The sequence below is a fragment of the Harpegnathos saltator genome, unplaced genomic scaffold, assembly GCF_003227715.2.
Source record: "Harpegnathos saltator strain DR-91 unplaced genomic scaffold, Hsal_v8.6 scaffold51, whole genome shotgun sequence".
NCBI classification, from domain to species: Eukaryota; Metazoa; Arthropoda; class Insecta; order Hymenoptera; family Formicidae; genus Harpegnathos; species Harpegnathos saltator.
The window spans coordinates 1,622,922-1,639,111 of record NW_020230327.1 but is presented as its reverse complement, the minus strand read 5'-3'; the positions used below and the strand labels follow the sequence as shown (position 1 = coordinate 1,639,111).

The following is a 16,190-nucleotide window of genomic DNA, read 5'->3' as shown; positions in this document are numbered from 1 at the left end:
TGACGTGTCAAGGCCGCTTTTTAATTGATTAATTCCGCGAGGGTGCCTGAGCGAGTCTCCTCGACGAAGCGGGGATCTCGCGGTATTGTTTTCTCCATTTCGCGCGCGCGCGCGCGCGCGCTCGGAACGCGCGGAGAGAACCTCTGCTTTACAGCGCTCTCAATTTTCCATGCTGCGACGCTGATATCGTATACCCATTTTACGAGGATTCTGACGGCTTGCCGCTCGCAAGATGGGCCATCGTACCTAGCCTCATATCCCGTCGGCATTCCCCCGGAAATTGAATACACGAGCGCGCGGAAAATGTCTCGTATTGCAATCAATCGGATTATCGCGCCCAGGCCGAATCACCTCGACGAGTCGAGGGCGATCTTGCGCGAACTTGCTCGGACTGCTCGGAAGGATCTCTCACGAGAGTTATCCGGCGGTGTGCGTGATCCTGTCGGCGGCCGATAAGAGCGCCGTTCACAGCGGGGATCTTTCGTTTTGCACGCCGATAATGCACGTCTCACTTCGCGACGATCGCCGTCCCTCTCGCGGACAATACATTCGCCATGTGTTCTCCGTTATATATATATATATATATATATATATATATATATAGACGACATATGCTTTCCATTTAGTGGATCGGTGTGATTTAGTGGACCGTGCGGGGCCGCTGTAATCCCGCGTTGACATTGTTGCCATGGCATTGTGCGATCGAACAATAAGAGAGATATCCCAAGGTGAACGGCGCGCGTGTATTATTCCGCTGCGGATCCGCCGACCTAAGTGGCGAGAGATCGACGGCGATTTCCGCGACGGGGTAACTTTTCAGCCGAGCCCTTCCGAATGTACAACCTGCACGCTTTCCGATCGCTCAGAAGCCCAGAAGCCAGGGAGAAATTCGAAAAATCAGCGAGACGAGACTCGTCGCGAGAGTGATCGATCGCGCGCATTGCGCCCGAACGTGTTCTGGAATTGCGACCCGAATCGTGTAGGCGCAGATGGCAGACCGTAACGACCGCGATCGCGCTCTCTCTCCCTCGCTCTCTCTCTCTCTCTCTCTCTCTCTCTCTCTCTCTCTCTCTCTCTCTCTGTCTCTCTCGCAGCTACCTATCCGTCGATTGACTTTTAACGAAAGTTTAAGTTCCCCGACGTCGCCGGCGACGGCCGGAACTGAAAATGAATCTGCGCCGCGGTTGCGCTACAGAAGTTTTCCCATTCGTCTTCGGAGGGGTGGCGAGAAATCTCAGCGAAATCACCAGTTCGCAGTTCCCAGAACTTCCCGACGGAAAATAGAAAGAGCAGAACGTCCGTCGTCCTCCTCCTCCTCCTCCTCCTCCTCCTCCTCCTCCTCCTCCTCCTCCTCCTCCTCCTCCTCCTCCTCCTCGCCCGCCCGACAGATTTTTCTGCCTCTCAGTTAAACGCGAGTTTGTTAAGCGCGCGCGGACGCTATCGCGTCAGACTTTTCTCGTCCTCGTGGCCGCCTCGAGTCGTCGCGTAATGCTCGACACGATCGCGTAGGAAAGTGTGAAAATGCCATTTCGCTCGGTCGCGTGACCAGACTTCGGGAAACTGCCGAATGGCGAAAAGCACGTCGCCCGCGCCGGCGCCGGCGCGTTGTCTGCCGCAATTACAAAGCAAATGACATCTCTCTTTTGCGGCGCAGCTTGGCCTTCTCCGTTACCCTGTTCTGCACGGAAGCCTGCTTGGTGATTCTGGTGCTGCTGGTGAGGCGGACCAAGTCGATCGGCGGCGAATTGGGTGGGCCTTTTATACCGAAGGTCATCACATCCGTGTTCCTGTTCTCCCTCTGGCTCTTCTACCTCATCATGTCCACCCTCGAGGCCTACGGCGTGATCCAGGGCTTCTAAATCAGGGTCCGTGCGACGCCACTACGTCGGCCTATCCACTGCGCGTATCTTAGCACTGGCGTCCGCCAAGGCGTGTGCTCAACGAAACTTCTACCTGGTGAGTTGTCCACGCTTCTCCGCAAGTCCCCTTTGTACTTCTCGAGAGTGGTAGATTCCGCTTGGAAGCTGCGAGAAATGACTTTTGCCGAATTCATTCGTATAAATCAGGCCGGGCCGACTCGAGTCGGGGGATTACCTTGACTAGTCGCGAGTTTCCGCGAGTCACGCCCAAAATAGAGCGATCTTGCCAAAATCAAAAATTAAATCTTTCTTTTATTCAATTTTTATTACACACACACACACACACGTCTCCGGCTCGACAAGGTCGATTCGACTTTTTATGCCGTCGCGCTGAAAGTCGCTTGAAATTTATTTCAACATCGGTAATCGCGCATCTCGATCGATTTTCCGCCGATACGCTCGGTAGTAGATAAAAATCATCCGGCGGGGGGGAGCCACAAAAAATAATACGCGGGTCAAGAGGGTCCGGCATAAATGTCAAAGTGCTTCGGGTAAGCCGTCGAGAGAATACCGTGCGCGCGTTTTATCGACGAGAATATTCGAAACGCGCCGCGCCGGCGGCGGCGGCGGCGGCGGCGGCGGAGATGGACCCCCGAATATTAATCTCCGATGGGCACTTTCGGCCGCGTCGAACGATTGTCCTTCGCGTTATCTATCCGACTCGCGACTCGCTCGCTCCCGTGCGTTTTCCCTGCGAGTTAATTACGCGGGTAATACGACCGAATATCCGGGAGCTTATTGCGGAGATATCCCAAGCCAAGATTAAATATAGCGAAGCGATCGCCGCCGTGCAGACATAGCTTTTTGTGTTCAATTTCGCACGACATCACCCTCGACCTACATTCAAGCTAACTCACAGACGTTACGCAAGTCACGAAGAATGTTTACGCTTACTTACATTGCTATTTTACACGACACTCCTCGCGGTGATTTCACTCGGAGCGGAAAAATACGGGGATAAAATGTTTGTGTGTGCGTGTGCGTGTGCGCGTGCGTGCTTTGTATCGGAAATATTCGCGTCGAATTTCATACGCTGCTTCAACTGGCTGGCGCTATCGAGTACTCCTCGGAGAAACAAGATCTCGCCCCTCGGTCTCGATATTTCTTTAAACAGCTTTATTATCCGAATGCACACCGACTCGTTCGTTATATCGTTTCCCTCTAACGTTGCGCTCTAATGCCTCACGTCACTTTGATCTAACAATGGAATTCATTGCGCGCTTCCCACCTATTAACCTAATCTCGTTACGCTCTCTTCGCCTGACTTCCTAACCTCATTAAACCTCTTCTTAGAAACTTGCTCCGATCGAACTTCCGAAAACCATCCATGTCTAATTGCTATTATGAATTTAACGTCACAAGTATTCGGATAAAATTATTATGTTCATATGTGATAACGAATGTTCATGTGATACATCTGTCTCAACTCTTCAAACCAATTCACTGCAGTCGCTCTATCTTTGGATCGAAAATATTTATCCAAAAGAAACCAAGTGACCAGGGTAACAAGTAAACAAATATATATAATACGTTGACTTATCTGGAAAAGTAATGGAGTAACGTTATCAACGAGCTACATAACATCATTTAAACTTTGTTCCGCATTAAACTTCTTTGTTGATGAAAATCCCCTGAAGGCTATACATTTCACATCATTTGAAGCGTTTTCATGAAAATTCGCAACAGAGCGTAGGTGGTTTTCGAAAGTTCACTCCTTAATCTAATCCAGCTTAACTTGCAGCTTAACTCCCCCTCCTTTTCCTTCTCGCTCGCTCGCTCGCTCGCTTGCCCTCCCTCTCTCTCTCTCTCTCTCTCTCTCTCTCTCTCTCTCTCTCTCTCTCTCTCTCTCTCTCTCTCTCTCTCTCTCTCTCTCTCTCTCTCTCTCTCTCTCTCTCTTTCTCTCTCTCAGTTACGCCAAATGATTGTGACTTGTTTCTTATGCACTCACTCTCTTCATGGAAAACGCTGAATCGTTAAACAAGACCCTGATTTTGATTTCAGGACACAAAGAAGCGAAATCGGGAAAACGGCACGATTTCGCGAAAAAACGAACTCTGACTGTGCCGGGAACTCACATAAGTTCACCCCCGACCTGAGACAATTAACAACGAACGTGATCGCGTGACGTATTCAATGCGTGGATATGTGTATGCGTGTGTGTGTGTGTGTGTGTGTGTGTGTGTATGCGTGTATAGGTACCTGAGAGCGCGAGTGTGCTTGCGAGAGTGTGTCTCCAATGAAGAGAAGGAAGAAAATCAATCGGGAAAAAGAGTAAAACGAAGAAAGAAAGAAAGAAAGAAAGAAAGAAAGAAAGAAAGAAAGACAGAAAGAAAGAAAGAAGAAGGATGAAGAGAGAGGTGTGTGCGAGGAAAAAGTGAGTTTGCCTTAAAATAATTCAATTCAAAAGAAAGAAAGGAAGGAAGGAAAGAAGGAAGGAAGAAAGGAAGGAAGGAAGGAAGGAAGAAGGAACAAAAAATAACAAACACGTTCTAGTCGAGCCATATACTCCCGCGATGAGCGATCATGGCGCTATGTTATCGATGAGAAGAGAAAAGAGAGGAGAAGCAAATGAAGAAAAAAAAGAAATATATATATATATATACAAATATATAAATATATATATATATATATAGTATACGCGTGCACCGCCGAATCGTGGGATACGCGCGTGTACATAGTGTATTTATTTAATCCTTTAAGGAATACAGGTTTCTATGGTATTTTAGTAGCGGACTGTATTGCAATTCCTTTTTCGCCAGAGATCGACGTCGCTAATTTTATATGGACGTATATATTGTTGTGTGTACGCGACATATATATATATATGTATATATATATATGTGTGTGTATATATATATATATATATATGTATATATATATATTCCTTTGTCGGGAGGAGCGGGGGAGGGTGGAGGGTGGAGTGGATTTGGAGTAGTGGTTGGGTGGTGTCTTCGACGTCAGATCGATTTTCGCGAGAACCTCGCGAGGAGGTCCTCGCGGGGAGGGGGGAGGGTAGGGAGGGAGAAAAGAGTGCGAACGCACCTGAGCAGGAGCCAGGCGACAGTTGTTGGCGTGGTCGCGCGATACGGGACGCATTTTGCAGGATTAATCTTTATTCGGACACTTGTGACGCGATTGTGGAGATCCATTGTTTTCGTCCCGACCATGTGTAAACAGAGGCTCGCGAGCCAGACCAGGGGAAACCGCGATGGGCGTCGCGCGATCGGCCCGATATCGCGCGGCTACGCTCTCACTTTCTGCTAGAACTTGGGAACCTAGTGCATTTTTTATTGTTGCAATAACGTGCAAGAGAGAAGCAGACACGCGTACGGATCAGCCGGGATTACGCCGTTTGCACGCCAGGATTCGCCCCTTGCTCCGGGTTGCCGGGTCTTTTCCGATCTCGGATTTCTAGAACAGGCGCAACGTCATTGCCTATGGAGCGAACACGTGAGATCAATTGTTATCAATTAAATAGCCGAGTAAATCGCTAGAGATACGAACTGACGAGTTGAACGAATCACCGATAACGCAAATGAATCGCGCGATTCATCGTCACCGTGCATTTATCGTCTAGCGCACTTTATACGCATTTTAACCAACTAAGAGAGCAAAATAGTAGGCAGAGAAAACGAGCAAACCAAAAAAAAAAAAAAGAAACGAAGAAAAGGGGATACGATATCGTGTACAGAGGGAAATGGTGGAATTGAATTTCTATCGAAACCTGTTTTGGAAAGTCTCGTCACCGACGTGAGCGCCACGTAGCGAGAGCTAACGAATAATTTAGAACTCAAGCCGGGTACAAAACGCGGATGTTAGCGGTAGGATCTAGAGGACCTCAGGCAATTTTGTCGACAATCTGCGAGTCTCTTTCGGCCGTCGCTGTGCGAAACGTACTTACTTACTTACTTACTTACTTACTTACTTACTTATTTATTATTATTAACTTACTATTTCATCTCATTATTGTTTTCCACATTTTCCACGAGAGATCTCGTCGCGGATTCTCATCGGGACGTCGCGAGATATCGCGACTCTTCATCAGGACAGCATTATCGGTGCCACGAGCCAATCGGGCGAGCGTTTATACGCTGGAATTTTTAGAATTATCCGGGAGCTGACACAAATGAGTAATTCGCCGAGAATCCAGTGTAAACGAACAATAATTATTTCGATTCACGGGCCGCTCGTCGTCGCAGTTGCTGGTCAAACGCTTCATCAATTCCTTTTGTCGCGGATCACTGACTCTTGAAAATTACATGCAGACCACGCGTAATTATAGAGCGCCGCTCAGTGAGCCGCGAAATAGCAGTTAGAACAGTCGCGTATTACTTTTGTTGCTGCCTGACACGAGCGTGACGGTGCGTATTCCGCAAAGTTCCTCGCGAACTCGCGAAACGAATGTTGCCGCGCGATTTTACGCGGTTTTTTCTCAGTGAAAACCGCTCGCAAACTCGGGCGACACGAACATTCGGCAGAACAGTCTCGCGGTGGAGAGAGTGAAATGTGCTTTAACCCTTTAACGCCTACTGGTTAAATGCGTTTCTGCTAACTATAGTTAGCAGAAACGCATTTAAGAAACCATAACTTAGTCGAGAAAGGAGATATTTTCGTTTTCTTTGCACCACTGTAAAGGTGAATTCTTCTTCTAAAAAATGGTATATAGATTGTATATAGATTGTGTGGATTCGGTTTAGCCTGTTTTTAGCTCAGTTTTCAATGTTAACATGATAACATGTTTTGTCGAATTCCAAGTAGGCATAGTTAGCATTGTTACTGACATCTAAAAGTGCACTATAAATGAATAGATTGGTATCTGTTATAATTTTATACATTTGCAAGCTTTCTCAGATGCAAAATGTGAAATTAAAAGAAGAAATGTGAAATTAAAAGAAAATACAGAAATTCAAAATGGTGGCGAATTCAACATGGTGGAGACGAAAATCAAGAAATCAACCTATTTTCGTGAAACCTGGTGACCTGCAGTTTTTTATGCGGCGAAAAATGAAGGAGCGATTGACTATCTAAATGGTGATCTATAAAATATTCTTTTGAAATAGTAAGCTTGACGCTCTGAATGATAAACTTCACTCACAAATATAGTAAAGTTTCAGCTCAAAAATGTCAAGCTAACCATCAGAGTTATGTCATATAGAATACCCTTCATTTTTCTCTGTATTCTCTGCTCATTTCACATATACTTTTAGAATCCAAGTTATATTTACCAATAAACACAAAACGAACGATAAAAAAACCAATATAAAAAATTCTGATATTTTTTTTGGTTATCGCTACTTATAGTCTCAATTAAAAAAAACTCAAATTTTATTCTTACAACACTTATAAAAAAGTCGGGCGTTAAAGGGTTAAGTGAAAATCCAAAAGACCTTTGCTGCTCACTCCAAATTTCTTTTGTCGTTCGGTCTGTCATTCATTTCGATCCTTCCTGTGCGAAAGATCCTGCCTCTCCCCCCTCCCCCCCCCCATACGTGTGCGAGCGCGCGAGAGAGATTTGGCGATTGTCTGCAACAATCGGGATAACAATACAAATCGTTAGCGGATTGATAGCCATCTTGGCAGCGTGAGAACGTGTTATATTGAATACCAGCAGAAACATATTTACCGTTGTTAAGCCGTTAGTTAGATAGCGTGACGAACGTTAAAATTAGATGCACCCCGTTGCGAATTGCGTCGCGGCCTTCGTTCGAATGTAAATCGCACCCGTCCTCGAAAATGGGACAACGCGAGAGATCGTGTACTTTTTTTTCCGACTGGTGCGCGTTGTTGTGACGTCGGAATATTTGAGCTTTCACCCAGAGAGAGTGGCCCAGCGGTTCTCGTGAGGAGGATCTAACGTCGTGAAATTCGTTTCCCTTCGACGAACTTTCAAATATCTCGACATGATGATAAACATTACATGCGTGCGCGCGCGCGTGTGTGTGTGTGTGTATAGTCGAAAAAAATACGATCTCTCGCGGTGTGTCAATGTCAAGGATCGAGCGTGAAACGTTCTCCTCTTGGTCTTCACTGCCTTTGATCGGGGCACGGCAGTTTGCGCGGGGCGACAGTTATGTGACTCGGACGGACTATGTACCACGAGAGAAATTCATCTATTAGAGAGAAACGGTTCGCGACGCGATGTCGCTTTAAAGAAGCAAAGCAAAAAGGCCGTGAAAATCAACAAAAGGCGACCCGGCCTCGATGACTCTGATCTTGACATATATTGTCGAGGCCGCACTCTCTCTTGAGCACCCTACAAAGGGTTTCGGTCGCCGCACGCTGTTTATTAAAGATTTATCAGCGAAAGAAGCTCCCTGGTAATTATTCAGTTTAGAAGAGTCAGCAGATGAACTTCCGAAAACACCCCACACCTCAATGCCATAAATTCAACGCCAATCGCATCACCGCGAGTCCGAGTGTGTTGTTCCGACACGCATAAGCGTGTAATCGACTGAGGCTTTCTTCATGTGTTTCTTTTTTCCTGTTGTCTTCAATTACGTCATTCAATAGATCGTTTAAACGTGCTGAACGATGTCGAGAACGTGAATTAAATTACGTGATTTAAGACGAAACGTCTCGAGCAAAGTTTCAGCCAATTTATGCGTGCCACACGTTTATGCGTGTTCGAAATAACACAGATTTGCGCTGATTACGTATCGTTATTAGTAGCATTACGTTATTTTCCCAGGTTGATCTATGTGCTGTCGCTTACACGTGTTTATATGATAACAAATGAATATTTGTTTTAACCTAACTTAATCTGCCCGAGGTGTAGCCTCAGGGCAGAGTCCCTTTCTCACCCACGTCCTTTTCGCTCGTCAAACTAAACTAACCTGGATCAACCTATATCACTGTGAATAATAAAGGCTGAGATAAGTTAGTTTAATTTGGGCTCTGCTCCTCTCCGCCACGCATATATATGGACTGTTTTACATACATACGATACGTATATCCATTTTTCATAAATTCACTGCACTACCCATTTCCTAATATATACAGTATCGGGAAACTACACATCGTCTTTATGAGACTTTCTTTATTCATGACTTTTCAATAAATAATCAGTGACGGCTAATCTTTTGAAGGTTGCTCGATGCGATGACTTGGACATGTGACAAGGTCAAGGTCATCAAAGTGAACTGAAAATCAACCACACCTTATATTGCTATGAGTTTTGGTAAAGGTATCTCAAGTGACCTCAAACGAATGTTTTTAAATAGATTTTCACTGATAAAGAAGTTTAACGTAACAAATGTTTAAATAATATTATATATCATTGATAATGTTATATACATATATACAGAGTGTCACAGATCACCACCCGTACCACCCGGTTCTTTTGCAAACGCGACATTTTAGGGAAAAATATTTCAGACAAAAATTGTATGATTTCAAAGGAGACACGAAACAACTATATCAGTTTGTTTATAGATGGGGCCACTTTTGAGATATTCACTGATCGTTACTTTTCTTAAATGAAAATCCCAATTTTTTTATCATATGATGCTTTTTTTACCAATTAATTGGAACAACTTTTGTCTGAAACAATTTTTTATTTGGCCAATATTTTTTGAAATATCTACTTGGATGAAAGATAAACTTGGAAACTTTTTCAACATTTTACTTACGATATCTCGCTATTTGTCGAAAGAAAAAATAGTACTAGACTTTTTTACTCTATTTAATCTCAAGAATATATTGTTACAATTGTGCCCTAATTTTTATTGACTTATCGATCTTTGGAAATTTCAAAATTATCAAATTAACAAAAGTCAGGGCGCTGTTGTAACAATATATTTTTGAAATCAAATAGAGCAAATGAGTCTAGTAGCACTTTTCTTCCGACAAATAGCGAGATACTGTAAATTAAATATTGAAAAAGTTATCAAGTTTTCTTTAAATATATCTGAAAGAATATTAAGCAAATGAAAAAATGTTTCAAATAAAAATTGTTAAAATTAATCGGTAGAAAGAGAAAAATTTGATATAATAAAAAAAATTTAGATTTTCATTTAAGAAAAGTAATGATCAGTGAATGTAACTCGAAAGTAGTATCATCTGTAAACAAAATGATAGAGTTGTTTTATGTCCCTTTTGAAATCATACAACTTTTGTCAGAAACGTTTCTTAGTATCTTTAATATTTTTCGAGATTTTTGCCCGACTCGTTTGAAATGTGACACCTCGTATAATCACATACATGACCTTTTCTCTTGGGTATTTATCATATAAACATGTGATGACAATGCACAGATAAATCTGAGAAGCAGTGTAACACCAGTAGCGATACGTAATGTTATTTGAACAGTTTATTATTAAACTTGTAACATTTTTAAGGCGTGGATGCTTTTCCGTTGACTCTCCCAAGCTGAATAATTACTTCAACAACAAACTTCTTTTACCGGTAACTTTTTAATAATCAGCGAGCAACAGCTAAAGCCTTTCGTAGATCAGTCAGGAGAGTAGTCTTAACGACATATATCAAGATCAAAATCATCGAGGCTGGATCTCCTTTCGTCAATGTTCGCCCAAAAACGATAAAAAAAAAGAAGACGAAAAGAAGAGGAGTCACGAGATTCTAAATTCTCTGAGCCCAAGTCGGCATCAGTGGCTTTTGCACTCATCGTTGACTTTTACGTTTGACATTAACCTTTGTCATCCGAGGTCCCGATACGATTTTAAGGAGATTTCAGGACCGTCGTCCATGTGGACTTTTCAACGGTGAAAACGCGGGACGAGAAGAAATACCTCATAACAAAACACACAGAGACACAAAACACACGCATATGCACGCGCAAACAAACAAACAGACGAGACACACACATGACAACGACTCGGACTCATTTATCGCTAACGTCTTGTATAACATTGCTCTAGTCGGCTTTTTATATATATATAACAAAAAAAAAAAACCAGAAGAAACCGCTAGAAAAGGAAGACATTGTTTTCACCTGCCGTTGCAGTTAGAATCTCAAACTTGTCCATCGCGTGATTTTTGGACAACGTTACAAGGTGCTCTTAACGGCGGATGTCGTCGCTTGCGTCTCCGGAGAAAAAGTGTCGTTGCGTCTAAGAACGAACTTTACAGGCTGCCGCGGAGCCGCGCTCACACGTCTGCGACACACGTTGCTCGCGATATGTCGCGGGCGTCAACCTAATATAGAAACGACTAAGTATGACAAAGTGATTAACGGCTGCTGCTCAGTATTACGTGAAAGTTACGCGGCGATGACGACAAACAGCATCGCCGCTGACGTGCCGGTCGCACCGATGACGATTATACCTCAATCCTGGCGTCTCGAACCGATCCTGTCCGCAGTAAGTAATAATAAGCGTAAATGTAGGGAAAAGGACGGCGAATCGTCCGGCTGGGATTGCTAATTAATGGTTGTTGGCGCGGCATGGCTCGTTAACTTCGCTCTCGCGGTAAGATTCTCTCCTTCCTCTCTCTCTCTCTCTCTCTCTCTCGCTCTCTCGCTCTCTCGCTCTCTCGCTCTCTCGCTCTCTCTCTCTCTCTCTCTCTCTCTCTCTCTCTCTCTCTCTCTCTCTCTCTCTCTCTCTCTCTCTCTCTCTCTCTCTCTCTCTCTTTTCCGCAGTGGCGTCGGATCACGACGTGTTGGCTTGTACGTTGGTTTTTTTACGACTTGGAGATGTCATGAGTCGCGCAGTGCAACTGAAGTAAACGAATTAGAAGCTCTCGCTAGACACGACGCATCCGGACAACCGGACTGTCATGAATCTGCACGGAGGAACCGGCATTGTTTTTTTTTATTTCGAAAACGAATGATCGTCGAATCGGTGGAAGAAGTCGGTTTATTCATTACACTTTGTCTCTCCTCACAAAGTGCGAATTTTCTTCTCTGATCCGCAAGAGCTGCTTCCATTCGATCTGACATGTTAATACGGCTGCCTGTCACGTATGTCTCTCTCTTTCTCCCTTTATCTTCCCCTCTCTCTCTCTTTCTCTCTCTCTCTCTCTCTCTCTCTCTGTCTGTCGATTACATTAATATTAATTGAATAATTAAATTAGATTTGGGGTATTAAAAAATTAAGAAGAATATACTTGCAAAATACTCATGAGATTAATATTTCAGTTAATTTATATGTTATGTTAATTATTTTGTCGCTCAATATTTCGTTGCGATAGTACGTTAAATTAATTAATTTTTTATTGTACAAGATAAATATACTGATTTGTATGTACTTACTGTGGAAAGTGAAAAAGAGATTTCTTGTAATAAGCGTAACAAGTTGTGCATCGGCGTTGCACACACAGGACACGCTAAATTTTATTGATTAATTTAATATACATTAAACGCTTATCGTTTGTTATAATCGTCGTTAAGCGACGATTCGCGTATCCAACAGAGTCGTATACTCAGGAATACTCAAATTGACGAACTAGTCGGTGTCTCTGTTCTCGTGTTAGTGTCATCTAATCTGATTTATAAGTAACAATTTTCCTTTCAATACTCGCCATATTGTTTTTTCATTTCCGTTTACTCTTATTGCAAGAATGATTCAGAATCAAAGTCCGAAAGTCGATCTGGCTGAAGTATTAAATAATCGACCTATGATGTCGCAATTATAATCATTTTGTTAATTATACTCGTTGGCTTTTTAATTCTCGACTATTGTGGCGGCGTCAAGCATGAACCCCCGGGTCGCAGATTGTTAGCTCGCTACGCCGCTAATTTGTGTGCGACCATTGTTTTTCACACTCGTCACACGTAGCTAAGTGCTCTGCAACGAAAGTAATGAGTTCAAGTTGCTTTTCGACCTGAAAGAAATTTAGCGGTTAGCTCGTCCGTCCTTTCTGCCTCTCTCCTTTTTATAGCGTAAATTGGGTTCAGATCTGACGGCGCAGCGATAGCGACGAAGAAATTCCGTATTCCGTAATTCTCATTCACTCTCGATTGCGCTTATGAAGAATTCCGTTCGCTGTTGAGTCAACATCGTGCTTGAACATTTTATTTTAATAAATCTTTTGGAACTATCAATCGTACATACACCGTTTCTTTTTCTCTCTCTCTCTCTCTCTCTCTCTCTCTCTCTCTCTCTCTCTCTCTCTCTCTTGTGTTCCCGTTGCGATCTCTCCTCTCGTGTATCCTTGAGTTGTTCCCGCCGGGCAATAATAGGAAAGAGGCACGCAGCGTGCTTGAATTAATATCGATCGGCGCGCGGTTACGCGTCCACATTTATTTGCGCCATTATTTCAGCGCGGTGCCTGCTGCGATTGAATTTGTTAAATCGATCAGCAACTTTCAGCTGCACTTTCCGCATTTCTACAGTTTATTTCTGCCTCCGCTCTCTGTACGCACAATCGAAACGAACGGGAGAACAGAGAAGAACATACGTACACATACACACACCCACACCCACACACACACACACACACACACACACACACATGTATCATTTCGAATGTAGAGAATGTAGCGAAAGTGTAGCTCAGAATAAAAAAACCCCTCGAGAGAGAAGAAAAAAGACAGAGGGGATGAGAAGAAGAAAGAGATAATAATACGATCGGTTCAACAGCAAACGAATATGATAGGTCTGACAGTAAAGTCTGCGGGTTTCCGCTATCAGCCGCAAGATAAGTTAATTGCAATCGCGCAGTTCGCGAGACTGTTTCCCGATGAGGTCAATTTACTCCTCGCTGAAAGTCCAAACCCGCAGCGCTCTTTGCCGTCGGATCCGTCGGCCTCGGGACGAGCTCCCGAGAGGAAAGAAAAGAAAAGAAGAAGAGGAAAAGAAAACAATTCCGACCGCAGCCACGGAGACGTGTAAGAAGACAAACAAGCTTGTAAGGAAAAGAAAAAAGACAAAAAAAAAAGAGAAAGAGGAAAAAAAAAAGAAAAAGAAAAAGAACAAAACGAGGACAACAGACGCATAGGTATTTTATTAATCCGACGGTAATCGCGATAGTTGTATTGTGTAAGTATGTATGCGTAAAACAGTAGGACGTACATCGAGACACTCAATAGCAAAGCGTTCAAGTGATAAAACCGTAAAAGCGGGGATCCCGAGCGTCCTCGAGTCCTCGTCGTCCGACCGCTCGTCCGCGAGCGGGGGCTGTTCGCGCGGAAAGGAAGAAGCGTCGTCGTCGTCGTCGTCGGCGGAGGGTGATCGCGAGTCTGAATCTCGCGAGTGGCCGAGCTTTCGAGAGTTTGCGGACTTGCCTGCTTGCTCGCAAGCCCCAAGTGTGTGCTCCCGATGTGTGACCGATCCGGCGGCTGGAATCGTGAATGCGCGATACTCCAGGCCGGGATACGCGCGATTATCCGAAATCCCGCGAGCTCCCCTCCCCTCCACTCCCCCCACCCCCCGAACGCTTTGAATCAGCATTACGGATTTGCTCGGCTGAGCAACGGATCGCAGTCGTGTTTTAATTGATCCTTTTACCGCGCACTCTCCCCGTTAATTCCTCGCGAGTCGCCGTGACTTTGCGTGGACAGCGCGGCGAATGTCGAATGAAGAAGCGGAAACTACGGCGGATTTTTTTTTATTTCGCAGACTCTCTCTCTCTCTCTCTCTCTCTCTCTCGTTTCGCCCTCCGAAACCGTTCGAAAGGTTATTCACCTGGCGCACACCTCTCCCGAAGTGCCGTAGCACAGAGCATGCCGCAACAGCAGCACTCTCACTCGCGCGACACGCTCGAGCCCCCGCCGAACGAGGGAGTGGATAAAAAAGATAAATACAAAACAAAAAAGAAAAAAAAAACAGTTGAAAAGCAAACAAAAGCAAAAAAGAGCGGAGCGAATAATTAATCAAACGTAATCAAAAGTGCTACACGTACCTCAGCGCTCGTTCGCGTCGCAGCGTCATCGACGAGGATTTACAATGACGCGTGATCTCTCTATACTTCTATCTATCTATCCATCTATCTATCTATCTATCTATCTATCTACCGATTTATCTATCTATCTACCTATCTATCCATCCATCCATCCATCAGTCTCTCTTCTCTATCCCATTTTCTATCCCTCGCCTATCTTTATATCTGTCTTTCTCCTCTTCTCTACCAATCTAAATGTTTCTCTCTGTCGCTTCCTCTCCCCCACCCCCTCTCTCTCTCTCTCTCTCTCTCTCCCTCTTTCTCTCGTTTCTTCGTTGCCCTGTTTCCAAATAACGGAGTGAAAGAAATAAGTCGAGCGTTTTCCCCGAAGGAAATACTTTAGAATTACAAGGAGAAAAAAAATATCCACGTTCGATACGGATGTAGCGTCGCGTTAAGCATTCGTTTGATAATATCGTTGACAGTTCGATAACATCGTTAACCCGAATACCGACGCAATCGGGATTCGTCAAACGTATATATCCGCTGTAGATTTTTTCCGCCCGCCTCGTCGTAAATTCTCGATACGGGTATCGATAGCGGAGGCCGCCGGCTGTTTATTGCGCTTCGTCGCGATGGCACGCGCGCGCGCGCGCGGATTGGGTCAGCGAGCCGAATTTCGCGTGTCAAAACGTGACGTGTTTAAAGCGGCTATCCCCTGAAAAGAATCCGCGAACGTCACGCACTCGATATTCCGCAGGGATATTCGCGGCGGAGAGCCACGGCGAGAGGGCGATCCTGCCGACGCGGCGACCGCGTTCGAATAACGATGTTGTCGCTCGTCAGGATCGTCTACGTGTGCGCGCGAGATTGGGTAGAAAGCCCTTTGTCGCACACGAGGGAGAACTTATCGGGACTCAATTAACTCTATCGCGCGTAATTAGTTGTTTTTTACGACACGTAAGTTCGTAGTACCCTCGCGTGTCCCTGAGAGGAGAGCCCCTTATTTCTCGCCCGGTCGCAATAGCACGGCGCAGTTTGCCGTGAAATAAAACGCGAAACATGCGAGCCGCGGGTTTCCGAATGGGAAACTGCGGGAAGATCGAGCAGACGAAGACTCAAAGACGCGAAAGAGAAAAACGAAGAGAAACGAAAGATGTCTCTCTCTGCCGGAGATGTCGCGGGTTTCTGCGCTTACGGCATCGAACATTCAAATTTCCCCGCGAGATCTGTGTCGATCTCAGCACGCCTCATTCATACAAACACACACACACACACACACACACACACACACACACACAGAGCGGATTGTCGTCGTTGTTACGTGGCCAGCCCCCGTCGATACCCGCGTGTGTCAACGCGCCAAGGACGCGTTAAGTTCCCAATAAATTTATAAGACAAGTACGAGACAACGAATCGAATTGTCGATTGCCGGGAGGGTCGATTGTTACCTCGGCAACCGTAATTTATCGCGAGGCCGCCGCGCCGTTTACT

At 44.9% G+C, this 16,190-nt stretch overlaps 1 protein-coding gene across 4 annotated transcripts in view; it reads left to right on the top strand.

Annotated features, from left to right (window-relative positions):
* Calx (sodium/calcium exchanger 3) overlaps window positions 1-16,190 on the top strand; it is a 99,168-nt gene that overhangs the window by 80,109 nt on the left and 2,869 nt on the right. For 2 of the 4 annotated variants that reach the window (XR_003113553.1, XR_003113551.1), the window contains exons 8-9: window positions 1,655-1,956; window positions 3,921-4,731. Coding sequence is in view for 1 of the 4 variants with exons in the window: in XM_025302733.1 (XP_025158518.1) it covers window positions 1,655-1,859 (205 nt within the window). In the remaining 3 variants the exon portion in view is untranslated. Of the gene's footprint in view, window positions 1-1,654; window positions 1,958-3,920; window positions 4,732-16,190 lie in introns of those variants that run through there. The other 2 variants (XR_003113552.1, XM_025302733.1) reach the window with 2 other exon arrangements.